Raw genomic sequence first — 14,342 nt, 5'->3', positions numbered from 1 at the left:
AATAATTTTTTAGATTTTTATTTTTTTTATTTTTTTATTTTTTAGATTTTTAATTGGAAAAAAGACAAATACAAAATACTGTACAAACAGTATTGAGACAAGTTAATATACACACATACACTTGGGGGACTTAATAAAAATAAGACATTGGATATACTTTGTAAATTTTATATTTTCATGTATATACTTCTGCATCTCCCTTCTGCAGATACATAAATTTGGGGAGGTCCGCAAAAATAAAAATATTCTGAATTTTTTAATATATTAATATTTTGATGCATACCCACATTTGGTATAGATACATGGGGAGTGGTTACAAAAATGAGAACATATAATTTATGCCACTTAAAACGTTCTTCCCTCTTATCAAGAACACCTCTTTATGTCATTAAATATGCCTTCATCACCTTCTGCGTGGACTTTTCAACATCCTTCTCTCTGATTGCCCTACCCTTTGTCTTCTCCCTTAGTTCATCCTCCATTCTACCTCCAGAGTAATCTTCATCACTAGTTTGTTGTGTTCCCACTGCTGCCCAGATGTCTTAACCAGGACACGACAGTCAGGAAATGCTACTTCTCCAGATTTGTCTCTTGCAACCTTCTTCCCTCCATCCTAAGTAACCACCTTTCAATGGGCATGCCAGGTCCTTTCACTGTTGCTCTGTCTGGAATCACTCTCCTAAGCCCTCTTCTTCCAAAAAGTATCTATGTATCTTTCAAAATCCTGTTAACTTCATCTCCAAGAAACCTTCCTTGGTGCTCAAAGCTAATACCTTTGTGCTCATTGTACTTCATTTATCTCTTAACTATAACATCCTACACTTTACGGTCATTTACCTGTTTACAAGTTTATCTCCATAACAAGACCATGCGCTTTCCTGAGGATTAGGGATTTTATTTATTTATATACCCACTGGATGGGAATGGGGATAAGAATGAGGAGAGGAGAGAAGTGGTCCTTGAAGAGTGGTTCAGGCTGAAGAAAGGCAGGTAGAATGTTCCAAGCACTGAAAAATTCAGAATGACCAAAGCACGGAGTGAGTTTCAGAAAGAGAGAGAGAAAAGGGTTTTAACCCAGAGAGGTAGGCACAAGATGTAGTTGATTCTGGAAGCAAATTAAGGCATTTATATTTCAGTCTAAGGTCTTGAGGATAACAGGGATTATAAGCAGAGCTGTGGCTTATAGATCTACTTTTGATAGATTGCTCCAGTAGTAACATGGGGAATAAGGCAGAACAATTACTTAGGGCACTATAGTAGTTGTACAAGAAATTATCATGGCCTAAACCTGAGTGGTGTGAGTGGAGATGGAGAAAAGTAGATATATCTAGAAAGTGAAAGTGTTCGGGGAGTAAGTGGATGTGGGGGGCTGGGGCAAAGGGAGAAGTCAAGGGTGAAACCTAGGTTTTTGGCCCTCTCCTCATATAACACAGCATGACCCCTGTTGGTCATTTAACCTTTCTGTGTTGATTTAATCATCTATGAAACCGGTTTGATTATACCTGACCTATTAAATTTCAAAGGATTCATATTAGGATCAAATGAAACACTACATGTGAAGGTGCTCTAAGAATTATACAGCTAAAAAAAATTATATGCCTTAATTATACCATATGAATGCAAAAGTGGCAATTACTTCACACCTTCCATGTCAGGCACAATACAAAGCATGTTACACATGCAATCTCATTTAATTTTCTCTAAGATGTCATTTACCCCTATTTTATATATTAGGAAATAGTCAAAAAAGTTAAATAACTTGTCCAAGTTCACCTAGTGGTAAACATTGCAAATCTAGAATTCAAACTCAAATTGTTTGATTCTAGGATTCTTTCTAATATACCACCTTGCCTCATTAGGGTTCATTCCTCAAAATTTTATTCTTTATTGAAATCCCTCCTGAATCAAATGGCGAAACATCTGCTACCACCTCAATTTTTTCAATCATGGATCGAAACGGATCTGCTCCCACAACATGACCTTTTGTGTGAAATTCTCCAAAGACATTCTGAAGTTTTCCCACTCTATACATACATTACCATATAGACAACACCCTTTTGCATCATATAATGAAAACAATTAATTTGCTTGAAAGTGATAACGGAGACCAGTAGAATGATATATGCAAACAGACTGCCTCTACAGGGATCATGTGGATCTTTCTGCTTTGCTGAGACTTTGGTGTGATGTTAGTAGAGATGCCTAATTAAAATTCCATTCATTGTGGATTTCTTGCATTAATTTTGATTTTTTAAAAAAATATTGCATTAAAATATTATCAATCTCAATTACTGAGTTTTATGGTGCCCCTTTTAAATTTTGTACCTCAGGAGATCCACTCCCCCTTTCTCTACCTGCAAGCACATGCCTGAAAGTTCCACAATCTTCATCTCTGCTCATGTCTCCCCTTACATCTGTAACAGTAAACAAATATGCATACTTACCAAATAAGGTAAGCACAAGTCTCCTGTGTAATGCTATTACTCAAACATATGTGTGCTTTTGATTCTCAAATATACAAAGCCACGTAAAAGCATTATATACCAGGGTATTCTCTGCAACTTCAATAGCAAAAGATTGGGAACAACCTAAATATCAACCAGTGAATGACTAGTTAATTTTGTCACCTTTGAATTCTAACAATTTTTGTTATTATAAAAATGAAATACAAGACGTTACCTTGTATATCTAATGGGGGGTTAAAAAGGGATAATAAAAAAAAAATGCAGACAATTTTTCGGAATTTTGTCTTAAAAAGGAGACCACTACTCAATCATTTCGAGATTTAAAACCTGCCTTGAGGAATGCCTGGGTGGCTCAGGTCACGATCCCAGGGTCCTGGAATCCAGTCCCTCATGGGGTTCCCTGCGCAGCAGGGAGCCTGCTTCTCCCTCTGCCTGTTCTCTCTCTCTGACAAATAAATAAATAAAATTGTTAAAAATAAATAAATAAATAAAACCTGCCTTCAGAGCAGTGTGTCCTGGGCGGGAAGGGTGGACTGACCAGCTTCTCCTCAGCCGCCAACACACCAATCCTGTAGCTTGCTAAAAAGGCATCGAGCACTTTCTACCTTGCATTCATCTTCCCTAAACTTAAAACACCTACACTCTGGGCGAGGAGCCCTTATCAGATTCACTTCTGTATCCCCACAGCACCGAGAACCCCTCCAAGCACACAGTACATAGTCAAGAAAACGCTGGTGACAGAGTGGAAAGAAGCGAGGGGAGGAAGCAGGGCAAACCGCGCGAGTGGGGGAAAGAGGAAGCCCACCCTACACCTGCGGCCAGAGACCTCCAGGAGAGAGCGGCCCGCTCTGCAGTCACGCCCGGACGCGCGCGGCCCACAGGCCCCGCCTCCGTCCTCAGGTCCCCGGTCTGCAAAGCTGGGGCCCGGCGGGCGCCAACACCGAACCGCCGCGAACCCTTACTGCCCCGGAACAGGGCCCTCCTGTGCGCAATGGCGCCTGGGCCGGCTGCGAGGGGCGGGACCGTAGGCGCCGCGACCCAATGAGCGGCGCGGGCCGACCTGCGGCCCAATGGTAGCGGCGCACGGGCACGCTGGGGGCGGGCCGGACGCGCCCGACTTTTCCAGAAGACCCGGGCAGCGAACGCCTCCTGGACACGCTGAGTGGGCTCTGGGCCCTCCGCACGCCGGCTCTTCTCCTCTTCCTGTGCTAGTTAGCTATGGCGGCCGTGAAGACCCTGAACCCCAAGGCCGAGGTGGCCCGAGCCCAGGCTGCGCTGGCGGTGAACATCAGCGCGGCCCGGGGCCTGCAGGACGTGCTGAGGACCAATTTGGGGCCTAAGGGCACCATGAAGATGTAAGGCGGGGCTGGCGGAGAGGGCCGGGTGGGTACCTAGCGCCATCACGGGCCTGGCGCCCCCGGGCCTCTGCGCTCGTCGCTGCGGCCTTACTTACCCGCAGACTCCCGGGTCGCTCCTGTTTCCTGCCCCGGTCGTTTCCTCTTGTAATCGGTGCCATCTCTGCGCAGAACAAAGCTGCCCGCGTGCGCGGCTCGCCCCTGCGCCCTGGGACCCTAACTGAGAGTTGGGCAGGCTGTTTCTCTGAAGGGGGGGGGTGGGGGGTGGGCACTGCACCATTCCTGTTACCGGGTGGGGAGAACCAGCCTCGTGGCCCCAGGTCCCTAGGATCTGGGTAAAGCCCGATAGTAATCGGACTCTTAATTAGGTCTCCGTTGAAAAAGTCACACTGTGATTCATTTGTGCCCGTTGAACAGGCTTGTTTCTGGTGCTGGAGACATCAAGCTTACTAAAGATGGCAACGTGCTGCTTCATGAAATGGTGAGAGGCTGCTATATTAGGTCGAAAATGTCTTGTATTGCATGTGATTCTTGGTAAGATTTTTAATGTTCATTTTCAAGATAGGAGAAATGCGTCAGCTCTCAGCAGGTCTTTCAGACAATGGAGGAAGTAGAAGAGGAATGCTATCAGTGATAGTACTGACTGTACGATGCCTGGAGGAACCTGGAGTCTGATAACTTATTTTTGAATCCTTATTCTTGCCATGTAAAGTCCTTGGTTAAAGGATTGTAGTTATTAAAATTAACTCTATTAAAATCTGAAAAACTAAGCGATTGACATAGTTAGGTAAGCGCAAAATGGTTATACTTTTTCTCTTTTTAAAAGATGGATTTCTGTCTGTTAACATCTCTCTCCACCTCCAACTGAAGGGGAGATAAAACTCTTTGCTTTATTCATGTTAAAAGCCCCACTGACCAAGAGTGTGAGACTGTTGGAGAGGAGCAATTGTTTTACTCATCCCTAAGTTTCCAAAATCTAGCACTTAAAATCCAAGAAAAGGAAATGATTTGCCTGTGTTTTGAGTTCAGAATAAGATTTAGGGGTTTTTTTTTGTTTTTGGAGCCCAAGGCTGGGCTTGAACTCAGGACCCTGAGATAAGAGCCAGAAGCTTAACCAACTGAGCCACCCAGGCGTCCCTCTGGCCTAGATTCTTAAAACTGTCAGTGTCCCCAAAAACAAAAGGCTGGGAAACTTCTAGATTACAGGAGAATAAGACTTAAAAACCAAAAGCAGTTCAGGAGCATTGTTTGCATCCTTTGTAATTAAGAATCTTTGGGTGATATAGGAGATACAATATTCTGTTTTTACAGAACCTTTCAGCGATTTAGCATTCACTGATGATCTTTGTTAAAAGATCTTTTTAATTTTTTGTTTAATCCAAGTAATACTGGAGGCTGCTGAGGTTTAATTTTAGAAGGAACCTGGTTTATTCTCACAAGAGTCCTAAAGAAGCTTGCATGGATTTGAAATTATTTCTTCCTGTTAACTCTGTCATCTTCAGTAAAACTTAACTGGGCTTCAGATTTCCTCATCAGTAGAGTGGAGATAATCTTCTCAAATCTAAATGTGAAAATGTTTGGGTTACCATAAATGGATGTACAAAATAGTTAATGGTGAGTTTTAAATCAGTATGGCATGTAGCTGAACACTTGGGCAATTTATGCAAATAGATGCACTTAAGGAGACCCTTCACACATTTTAAGGTATACTTAGACTATTTCAACTTAAGTAATTTTCTTCTTTTTTTACTTTCAGCAAATTCAACACCCAACAGCCTCCTTAATAGCCAAAGTAGCAACAGCCCAAGATGACATAACTGGTGATGGTACCACTTCCAATGTTCTAATCATTGGAGAGCTACTGAAACAGGCGGATCTCTACATTTCTGAAGTATACATGATTTTTGTGTTTCCATAGTAGTTTATATAATATAGGAAATTTATATAAATTGAGGTGTTAATACTAGCAAGGCCATATGGTAGAATGTAAAGAACAGGGGGTTTAAATCTGGGAACCAGAGCCTATATCCTTGTCTTTTTTTTTTTTTTTTTTAAAGATTTTATTTATTTATTAGAATGAAATAGAGCATGAGGGGGGGAGGGTCCGAGGGAGAAGCAGACTCACTGCTGAGCAGGGAGCCCGATATGGGACTCGATCCCGGGACTCCAGGATCATGACCTGAGCCGAAGGCAGTCGCCCAACCAACTGAGCCATCCAGGCGTCCCTATATCCTTGTCTTAATACAAGTTTAGTGTGATCCTAGACAGATTAAGGAACCTTCCTTTGCCTGCAAGGTTTTTTTAATCAAGTTGCATCACATATTACTTATATATGTCTGTCTATAACAGATTGATAGTTGAGATCTAGAAACAGGATATTCAGGACTAGGCATATTTATAAGGAAAGCCATATTTATAAGGAAAGAAATGTAAATTTAAAGAATTACACAACGTTTTTAGCCCTGGGTTAGTTTGAAGGTTAAAGCAAACCTTAGTAGTAATCCAATGCCAAGAAATTCTTGGAAAGAGAGAAAAAGCGGACGCTTCGTCTCCCTGTTTGTTTTTGTTAGTAAATGATATGAATTGGAAAGATAAATGGTCCTACTGAGTACAGTTTTAGGTTTTGGGCATTATTCCTTGTGGTTTGCACAGTGAACACCCAAGGGTGCTTTATAGTTCCCTTGGCTTTGATTCTGTGCTAGAGTAATGTCTGCTCTTTTCCTCTGCATTGAAAGGATTATTTATCCTTTTAAATGTATTCAAAAAATCAGCACATTATATTAAAGCATATGAAAGATCCAGAGTATTGCTTTAAAAATTTACTTTTTCATCTAATTGAAGAACTCCAGTTGGTGGTTATGTAATTGTATGTTTACAGGGTCTTCATCCCAGAATAATAACAGAAGGATTTGAAGCTGCAAAGGAAAAGGCACTTCAGTTTTTGGAACAAGTCAAAGTAAGCAAAGAAATGGACAGGGAAACACTTATAGATGTGGCCAGAACATCTCTACGTACTAAAGTGCATGCTGAACTTGCTGATGTCTTAACAGAGGTATGTTAAATGTGGTATGTGCCCGGTGTGTGCACCTATACTGAAACCCCTGGCATACTTTCTAGTTGGAATTACAAGGTGCTATCTAAAACTTTCACAGTACCCTACCATGTGAGATAGTTTCTTTTTTTGTGGCAGTGAGCGGCTGATGTATGTGAAATGAGAAAATCAAATAATAGTATACCTGACCATATTATAAAGATATAATTGGAGTTTTCATTAAAGGTTTATAAAAATGAGATTTTTGCTGTGGAAAAAACTTCCTGTTACCAATATTTTTAATAGAATAGTTGAATCTTTATATAATTATGAATTGAGATGTCAGAAATGTAAATGACTTCAATCCTTTACGAGTAATGTATTCTGTTACCTCATAGAAAAAGGCGAAGACTGATTCAGATTTTAAAGAAACGTACATTTCTCTGAAGAACAAGCAACATAAGTGTCTGGACTGCAAATCAAATTCATCTAATGGTTCTGCTCTTATTGTAGGCCGTAGTGGACTCCATTTTGGCCATTAAAAAACAAGATGAACCTATTGACCTCTTCATGGTTGAGATCATGGAGATGAAACATAAATCTGAAACTGATACAAGGTAGGTGGTAGAATGCTATGAAATACTTATAAAGTGTGTTTACAAATTTACAGGCACTTCATATAATACATATTATTTGGCTGATGTCTTTTTCTTTGAATTTATGTGTATTGCCTAGAATATTTAGTTCGCTCAGTAGTGTTTCCTCCTGAAATGAGGTTACTGTTAGGTGTTTATAATCAGTGTGATTCTGAAAAGCGAGCTGTGTCAATGATTTATTAAACTGTAGGTTACAAAGCATAGTAGGAGACTGTTGGGGAATTTAGAATATATATTACATTTCAAAGACCTAGTTAAAAAGTAATTTTTAAAGGAGGTGATCACATTTGAGAGCCTACCAGTTGCAACTGTTTCTCTGCAGAATTTTCTATACAAGATAAGGATTGTTACTTTTGTTTGAATGGCTTTTTTTTGTACTGTGTTCTGGATATTGCTTTTTCATAATTGAACCTGCCTAGGTTTCACCCAAAAGTCTTTTTCAAAAATTCAAGAAATAAAGTTGTGTGAAAATTATCAATACAGTCTCAATTCAGTATTTGAATTTCATTAGTGTATGTTATCTGGAAATCAATAACAACACGACTTAATGTGTTTCAACAGCTTAATCAGAGGTCTTGTTTTGGACCATGGGGCTCGGCATCCAGATATGAAAAAAAGAGTAGAAGATGCATACATCCTCACATGCAATGTGTCATTGGAATATGAGAAAACGTGAGTTTATAGCCCATTACAAATAGAGAGGTGGAGGAGCTTGGTATTTTGGGCAAGTCACTTACGAGACTTAAGTTTCCCCACTGTGAGGGCAGTAATGCCTCAGTTGGGTTCGAGTGAATTACAGGAAATAACCTCTGAAAATGTACGGGGGGCAGGATGGGAGCTCAGTGGCTATTTGTTAAATTTCAGGACCTGTTTCTGAGGCTACTGGTTTATCTTCTCAAAAAATAAACATTTTCCCCCACTCCCCTTCTGTAACTTTTTTTTTAAATAGAGAAGTGAATTCTGGCTTTTTTTACAAGAGTGCAGAAGAGAGAGAGAAACTTGTAAAAGCTGAAAGAAAATTCATTGAAGATAGAGTTAAAAAAATAATAGAACTGAAAAAGAAAGTCTGTGGTGATTCAGATAAAGGATTCGTTGTTATTAATCAAAAGGTGAGAATGAAACGAGTCTGTATTATCCATTGTTATTTTTAAGGTGACTTCTATTGTAATATAACTTTTGTTTTTGTTATAGGGAATTGACCCCTTTTCCTTAGATGCTCTTGCAAAAGAAGGTATAGTAGCTCTGCGTAGAGCTAAAAGGAGAAATATGGAAAGGTATGGGTAGCATATTACCTTAGTGATGTAAATTTTACTTATTTTGCAAGTTAAGTGGGATTACTTCTTTTCCCCCTTTCTTATTAATTGTGTTTTTCCTTTTTTATTGTGAGTAAAATATACATAATACAAAATTTACCATTTTACTCATTTTTTCAAATGTATGACCTAGTGGCATTAAGTTACATTCCCGTTATTGTGCAACCATCATCATTCATGTCCAGAACTTCATCTTCCCAAACTGAAATTCTCCTCATTAAACAGTAACTTTGTTTCTTTCCCCTGCCCCTGGTAAATACTATTATTCTATTTTGTCTCTATGAATTTGGTATCTCATATAAAGGAATCGTGCAATATTTGTCCTGTTATGTCTGGCTTATTTCACTCAGCATAATGTTTTCAGGAGTTCATCCATGTTGTAACATATGAGAATGAATGTCATTCCTTGTTAACGATGAATAATATTCCATTGTATGGATGTATATCACCTTTTGTTTAACCATTTATCAGTGGACATTTAAGTCTCTCCCTTTTGGCTGTTGTGAATAATGCTGCTGTGAACATTAGTGTATGCTTTAGTTTTAAACCATGACATGTATATGTACATTACCAACCATGTCAAAAGAGCATCAAGGGGTTTCAGAGAACTACTTTTTCCCCAGATCTCACCATGATAAAGAGCTCTTGTTCATCTTAAGATTTCTTAGTAGTATTTGCTGACTTTGAAAGAGTGGGTTAGGGCGCCTGGGTGGCTCAGTTGTTAGGCGTCTGCCTTCGGCTCAGGTCATGATCCCAGGGTCCTGGGACCGAGCCCCATATCGGGCTCCCTGCTCAGCTGGGAGCCTGCTTTTCCCTCTCCCACTCCCCCTGCTGGTGTTCCCTCTCTTGCTCTCTCTCTCTCTCTCTCTCTCAAATAAATAAATCTTTAAAAAAAGGGGGTGGGTTAAATGTCGAGTTAGGAGAAAAGACTGGTTTTTAGCTGGTTGGTGGTGAATGGGAAGGTTTAAGGTTATTTAAAAAATAACATTTTAGGATTTTAGTATGTAATTCTGAAAGGTTGCTTCATAAAAGTTATTAATAATCTCTTTAAACATAACAAAGCTGCATATACATCTCCCAAAACACACTTCAATATTTCAGGCTGACTCTTGCTTGCGGTGGAGTAGCTCTAAATTCCTTTGATGACCTAAATCCTGATTGTTTGGGATATGCAGGACTTGTCTATGAATATACATTGGTAAGTGTATTTTCTTTCCGGAGATAATATAATAAATAATGATTTTTGGGTCATGAATTCTTCGGTAGTAAAAATTCAAACTTAGGACCAGATTTTTGCTTTGTTTACATACATTTTGAAGGTTATGTGTAGTAATGATAAGCCATTGATGGGAAAAATCACTTAGGCGATTTTTTTTTTAAGTGAAGTAATTTGCTTTAATGTGATTGGTGTGTTGTTCCCTTATTAATATGCTACTTACTCTTCTATAAGCCCTCAACTCTTTTCATTCTTTGTACAAACATATCCTGTTTTTGAAAATATTTTCCCTTCTTCGCATAGGGAGAAGAGAAATTCACTTTTATTGAGAAATGTAACAATCCTCGCTCTGTCACATTATTGATCAAAGGACCAAATAAGCACACACTCACTCAAATCAAAGATGCAATAAGAGACGGCTTGAGGGCTGTTAAAAATGCTATTGATGATGGTAAGATCTTTACTGTATTTATATTCTTTGGCTAGCGTGAAAGGCATGGCTGAATACTGTGTTCTTTTTATCAGTAGTTTACACAGCCAGACACCATGCAAAAGTAAAGTCTTCCCTTTAAAATGCCTGTGATGGTATGCTAAGCTTTTTCATAGCATACCATTTTTAAAAGTGTATACAAGTAAATGAACTAATACTAAGAGCTTGCAAGTGCTAGTTAAATTGAATCATTTTGCTATTTGATGTGTTGCTTATAATGCTTTCAAGTGCAGTATTAACATTGTGGTGGCTATGCTACATTCTCGAGAAATTGTTTTTTATGTTATGTTTTATGTCTTTCCTTAAAATGATGCTACAGTTTTATGTGTTAGTTCAGCATTTCTCTCCTCCCCTCTCCCCCACCAGGTTGTGTAGTTCCGGGTGCAGGTGCAGTGGAAGTGGCAATGGCAGAAGCCTTGATTAAGTACAAGCCCAGTGTAAAGGGCAGGGCCCAACTGGGAGTTCAAGCGTTTGCTGATGCATTACTCATTATTCCCAAGGTATGACTACTTTAACAGTCAGTGTTCTTACATCAAAATGAGTTAGCTGATGAAAGTATTTGATAATGTGGGGTCTTTTTCATAATGTAGATTTTGAGTAAACAGGTTTTATCAGCTCTCTCCTGAATATAGGTAGAGCAGGTATCTCATCATCCAAATGTGTTTGGTTCCTCTGGAAGGGAATTGAGTATCTGAAGTTTCAGGTGCAGGAGATAAACCGTTTTTAGAGGGTTTGCAGTGTAGGGGTTATCCTAGAGTACAAGCTTGCTTTTTGTTTTTATTCTATTGTGTGCTCATTTGGGGGTATTGCTTATGATCGGTGTGTTGCTGGGCTTGAGGTGGATTAATGAGTAACAAATGCCTATTCTCTGAACATAAATACTGGTCTGTCTTCATTAAGGATTTGTTTTTTGTTTTTTGTTTTTTTTTAAGATTTTATTTATCTATTTGAAAGAGCACAAGCAGGGGGAGCTGCAGCCAGAGGGAGAGGGAGAAGCAGGCTCCCCACTGAGCAGGGAGCCCAATGCGGGCTCGACCCCAGGACCGTGGGATCATGACCTGAGCTGAAGCCAGATGCTTAACTGACTTAGCCACCCAGGCACCCCTTTGTTTTTCTTAACTGGGATTATGGTTCATTTATTGTAGATTGACTATCACTTCTTGGGTTCTGTCCTTAAAGGATTAAATTTGTTTGCTTTAGGTACTTGCTCAGAACTCTGGTTTTGACCTTCAGGAAACACTAGTTAAAGTTCAAGCGGAACATTCAGAATCAGGTCAACTTGTGGGTGTGGACTTAAACACAGGTAAGAGAATGCACCTATTAGTAGGGGGAGAACTAGATTCAGGTGAGATGAAGCCCGGAAGAATAAAAAATGGAGACAAACGAATCTCGGAGAGATGTTTTGCAGTTTGACACCAGTGTTTTTAGGGAACCCTGAGTTCTAAAAAATGATATAAAAATGGAATGACTAGATACAGTAATTAATGGAATATAGAGTAGACATTTGTATAATTTCAAGGAGTATGGATTTTTGATGTTGCTGAGTAGTAGGTGGTTCAGGTTAATATGGAAGGATTTCATGGGCTGGCTTTACTCAGTCTTTTATTAGGGACTTTAATAAGAAAATACATTAGGTGATCGTATTCTTGGGTGAAAAAAGCCTGAGGATAGCAAATAACGCTGGAAGATGGGCCCCAGTCTTAGTGAAATGATTTAAAGCCCTCATCTTAAATGCAGTGACACAAAATAGACAAGTACAAAGTGGAAGAAAGAGAACTGAGAGAGACACCCATGCAGTATGTGTAAGACCTATTGTTGTCAATAACATCATTTACATTCAAGTTAATAGAAAAGGTTTCTGGGATGAGGGAAATGATAAGCCCATTTTGGCCAGATTATAGTTCAAGTGCTTTACTTTAATATGGACAAATGAGAATGTGTCCTGAAAAATAGAGATGTTCAAACATTTGGTAACCAAATAAAGCATTACTATTACTAAAAGTCTTCTGAGATCAGCCACTTAATCAAAGATACTGTATACAGGAGTCATGGTTTGGAGCAAAATTGGACTAATTGAGGAACTTTGGATAATGAGAATAATCAGTGATGAGCAAATCAAAAAATACTCTGTTGTCTTAGCATTTTGATCTTATAACCTGCTCTGTGTGATTTTAAGAATACTGGGTTACTTTGCAGGTGAGCCAATGGTAGCAGCCGAAGTAGGCATATGGGATAACTATTGTGTAAAGAAACAGCTTCTCCACTCCTGGTAAGTTTGAGAAAGCCAAAACTAAAATAACCTTTAGGGAATCATCATACTCTTAATTTGGTGTGTTCTGTTTAATTACTTGGGTTTGGGTTTGGTTTTTTGGTTTTGCAAAAATTGTAATCAACTGAAAATATAGAAATAAAACTAGCCTTCCATGTTTTGGAGGGGAAAGGAGAAACTTAATTGGATATAATTTGCAGTTTGTTTGGAAATTGAGTTGAATTAGGGTTCATATCTCAGATCTGAGCCATCTGATTTTCCACTCCTTTCAGCACTGTGATTGCCACCAACATACTCCTGGTTGATGAGATCATGCGAGCTGGAATGTCTTCTCTAAAAGGTTGAATTTGAAGCTTCCCTCGTGTCATCCGAATCATGAAGACTCCACGAGTGATCCTAAGAATATAGCGACGGAATTTTTGTCCAAGCCTCAAATAATTTTCAAAAGCATTTTCTTTTCCCATATGAAAAAAAGAGAACACTGACACCTAAAATTCTGAAGTTCTGAAATTAATGTTTTTTTTTAATTGCACTTCAATGTACACACATTAAGCAGGCCATTTTTACCCAATGAAAAGGATGTTTTGCTTTAGCTTCAGTGATATAAAAGTACCGTGTGAGATAAGTGTATGTTATCTACCTTGTTATTAAATGTTCCTTGAAAAACAAATTATAATGGTTTAATAATAATTTCTTCTAATGGATGTATTTTAATTTATCCAATAGGTCCCTCTACTGTTACACTTGTAAGTTTTTATAATATAAATACTTTAACTTAAAATTTTGAAACATCCCTGTTTTAGTATAAATTCCTATGAGTAAAGCTATTGGATCATTGGGACTTCTAATGTTTGCAAAGTAGCTGTGCTAAAATGCTCCCCAGAGGGGTGCCTGGGTGGCTCAGTCGTTAAGCATCTGCCTTCGGCTCGGGTCATGATGCCAGAATCCTGGGATCGAGCCCGGCATCGGGCTCCCTGCTCGGCAGGAAGCCTGCCTGCTTCTCCCTCTCCCACTCCCCCTGTTTGTGTTCCCTCTTTCACTGTGTCTCTCTGTCAAATAAATAAATAAAAATCTTAAAAAAAAAATCTCCCCAGAAAAGTAGTGAACAGAAAGATGGGTGAAGTACTGGCAAGGGAGTTGAATAAGCTCAAAGTATGAAGTGGGGAAAATAGAGGAAGCAGAGGTAGAAAGACCTTTCAAGCATGGGGGCTAAGGGAGAGGATATTTTCAGTGGACCATGTTTTCACACCCTTGCACCTTTGCTTATGCTGAAGTACCCATCCCAGACCCTCCAGTGCCCTTTCTCCCACCTATTTGCACAAAATTGTTTTTATAGTCAGTATATCTCTGCAGTCCTTGACCGTGAAGTTGTGTGTTGCAAAGCTTTGTATTTTTGAGGACTTGGGCGTTGCGTACAATAAGTGCAATAAATGTTAAGCTGAAACCTTTTCTTTGATCTTGAAATGGTATTCCAGCGCCCAAGAGGGGTTTGAATATAAAAGGGAAGGAAATCAGTCAAAATGTTCTGTTCATGGGGAAACAAAGGG

The 14,342-nt window shown here is 39.3% G+C and overlaps 2 protein-coding genes and 2 non-coding genes across 19 annotated transcripts in view; 3 read left to right on the top strand and 1 right to left on the bottom strand.

Annotated features, from left to right (window-relative positions):
* PSPH (phosphoserine phosphatase) overlaps nucleotides 1-3,427 on the bottom strand; it is a 61,750-nt gene extending 58,323 nt beyond the window's left edge. For 4 of the 15 annotated variants that reach the window (XM_073884318.1, XM_073884327.1, XM_073884325.1 and 1 more), the window contains exon 1: nucleotides 3,271-3,356. The gene's annotated coding sequence lies outside the window, so the exon portion shown is untranslated. Of the gene's footprint in view, nucleotides 1-2,354; nucleotides 2,415-2,796; nucleotides 2,911-3,270 lie in introns of all 15 variants that reach the window. The other 11 variants (XM_073884330.1, XM_073884331.1, XM_073884329.1 and 8 more) reach the window with 9 other exon arrangements.
* Nucleotides 3,428-3,564: 137 nt separating this feature from the next.
* On the top strand, nucleotides 3,565-14,239 carry CCT6A (chaperonin containing TCP1 subunit 6A). Of its 2 annotated transcripts, none has more exons than XM_025864749.2 (14): nucleotides 3,565-3,820; nucleotides 4,238-4,301; nucleotides 5,577-5,711; nucleotides 6,699-6,872; nucleotides 7,365-7,468; nucleotides 8,069-8,179; nucleotides 8,457-8,616; nucleotides 8,699-8,781; nucleotides 9,922-10,018; nucleotides 10,340-10,487; nucleotides 10,893-11,026; nucleotides 11,727-11,829; nucleotides 12,723-12,795; nucleotides 13,068-14,239. In XM_025864749.2, the coding sequence occupies exons 1-14, from the start codon at nucleotides 3,684-3,686 to the stop codon at nucleotides 13,138-13,140; spliced, it is 1,596 nt and encodes a 531-aa protein (XP_025720534.1). In that variant the 5' UTR covers nucleotides 3,565-3,683; the 3' UTR covers nucleotides 13,141-14,239. The 2 variants fall into 2 exon arrangements, with proteins under 2 accessions (XP_025720534.1, XP_073740411.1); XM_073884310.1 differs by having other exon boundaries at nucleotides 3,716-3,848.
* Nucleotides 6,465-6,598, top strand: LOC112817593 (small nucleolar RNA SNORA22). The gene has a single exon (XR_003206428.1). It is a non-coding gene; the product is annotated as a small nucleolar RNA SNORA22 (small nucleolar RNA).
* Nucleotides 10,531-10,670, top strand: LOC112817592 (small nucleolar RNA SNORA15). Its single transcript, XR_003206427.1, has one exon. It is a non-coding gene; the product is annotated as a small nucleolar RNA SNORA15 (small nucleolar RNA).
* Nucleotides 14,240-14,342: the final 103 nt, after the last annotated feature.

This window comes from Callorhinus ursinus, unplaced genomic scaffold (genome assembly GCF_003265705.2).
Source record: "Callorhinus ursinus isolate GAN/ISIS: 27379988/994484 unplaced genomic scaffold, GSC_fseal_2.0 scaffold55, whole genome shotgun sequence".
Lineage (NCBI taxonomy): Eukaryota > Metazoa > Chordata > Mammalia > Carnivora > Otariidae > Callorhinus > Callorhinus ursinus.
Note: the sequence above shows the minus strand (reverse complement) of the source record. Positions and strands in the feature narration are given on the sequence as shown.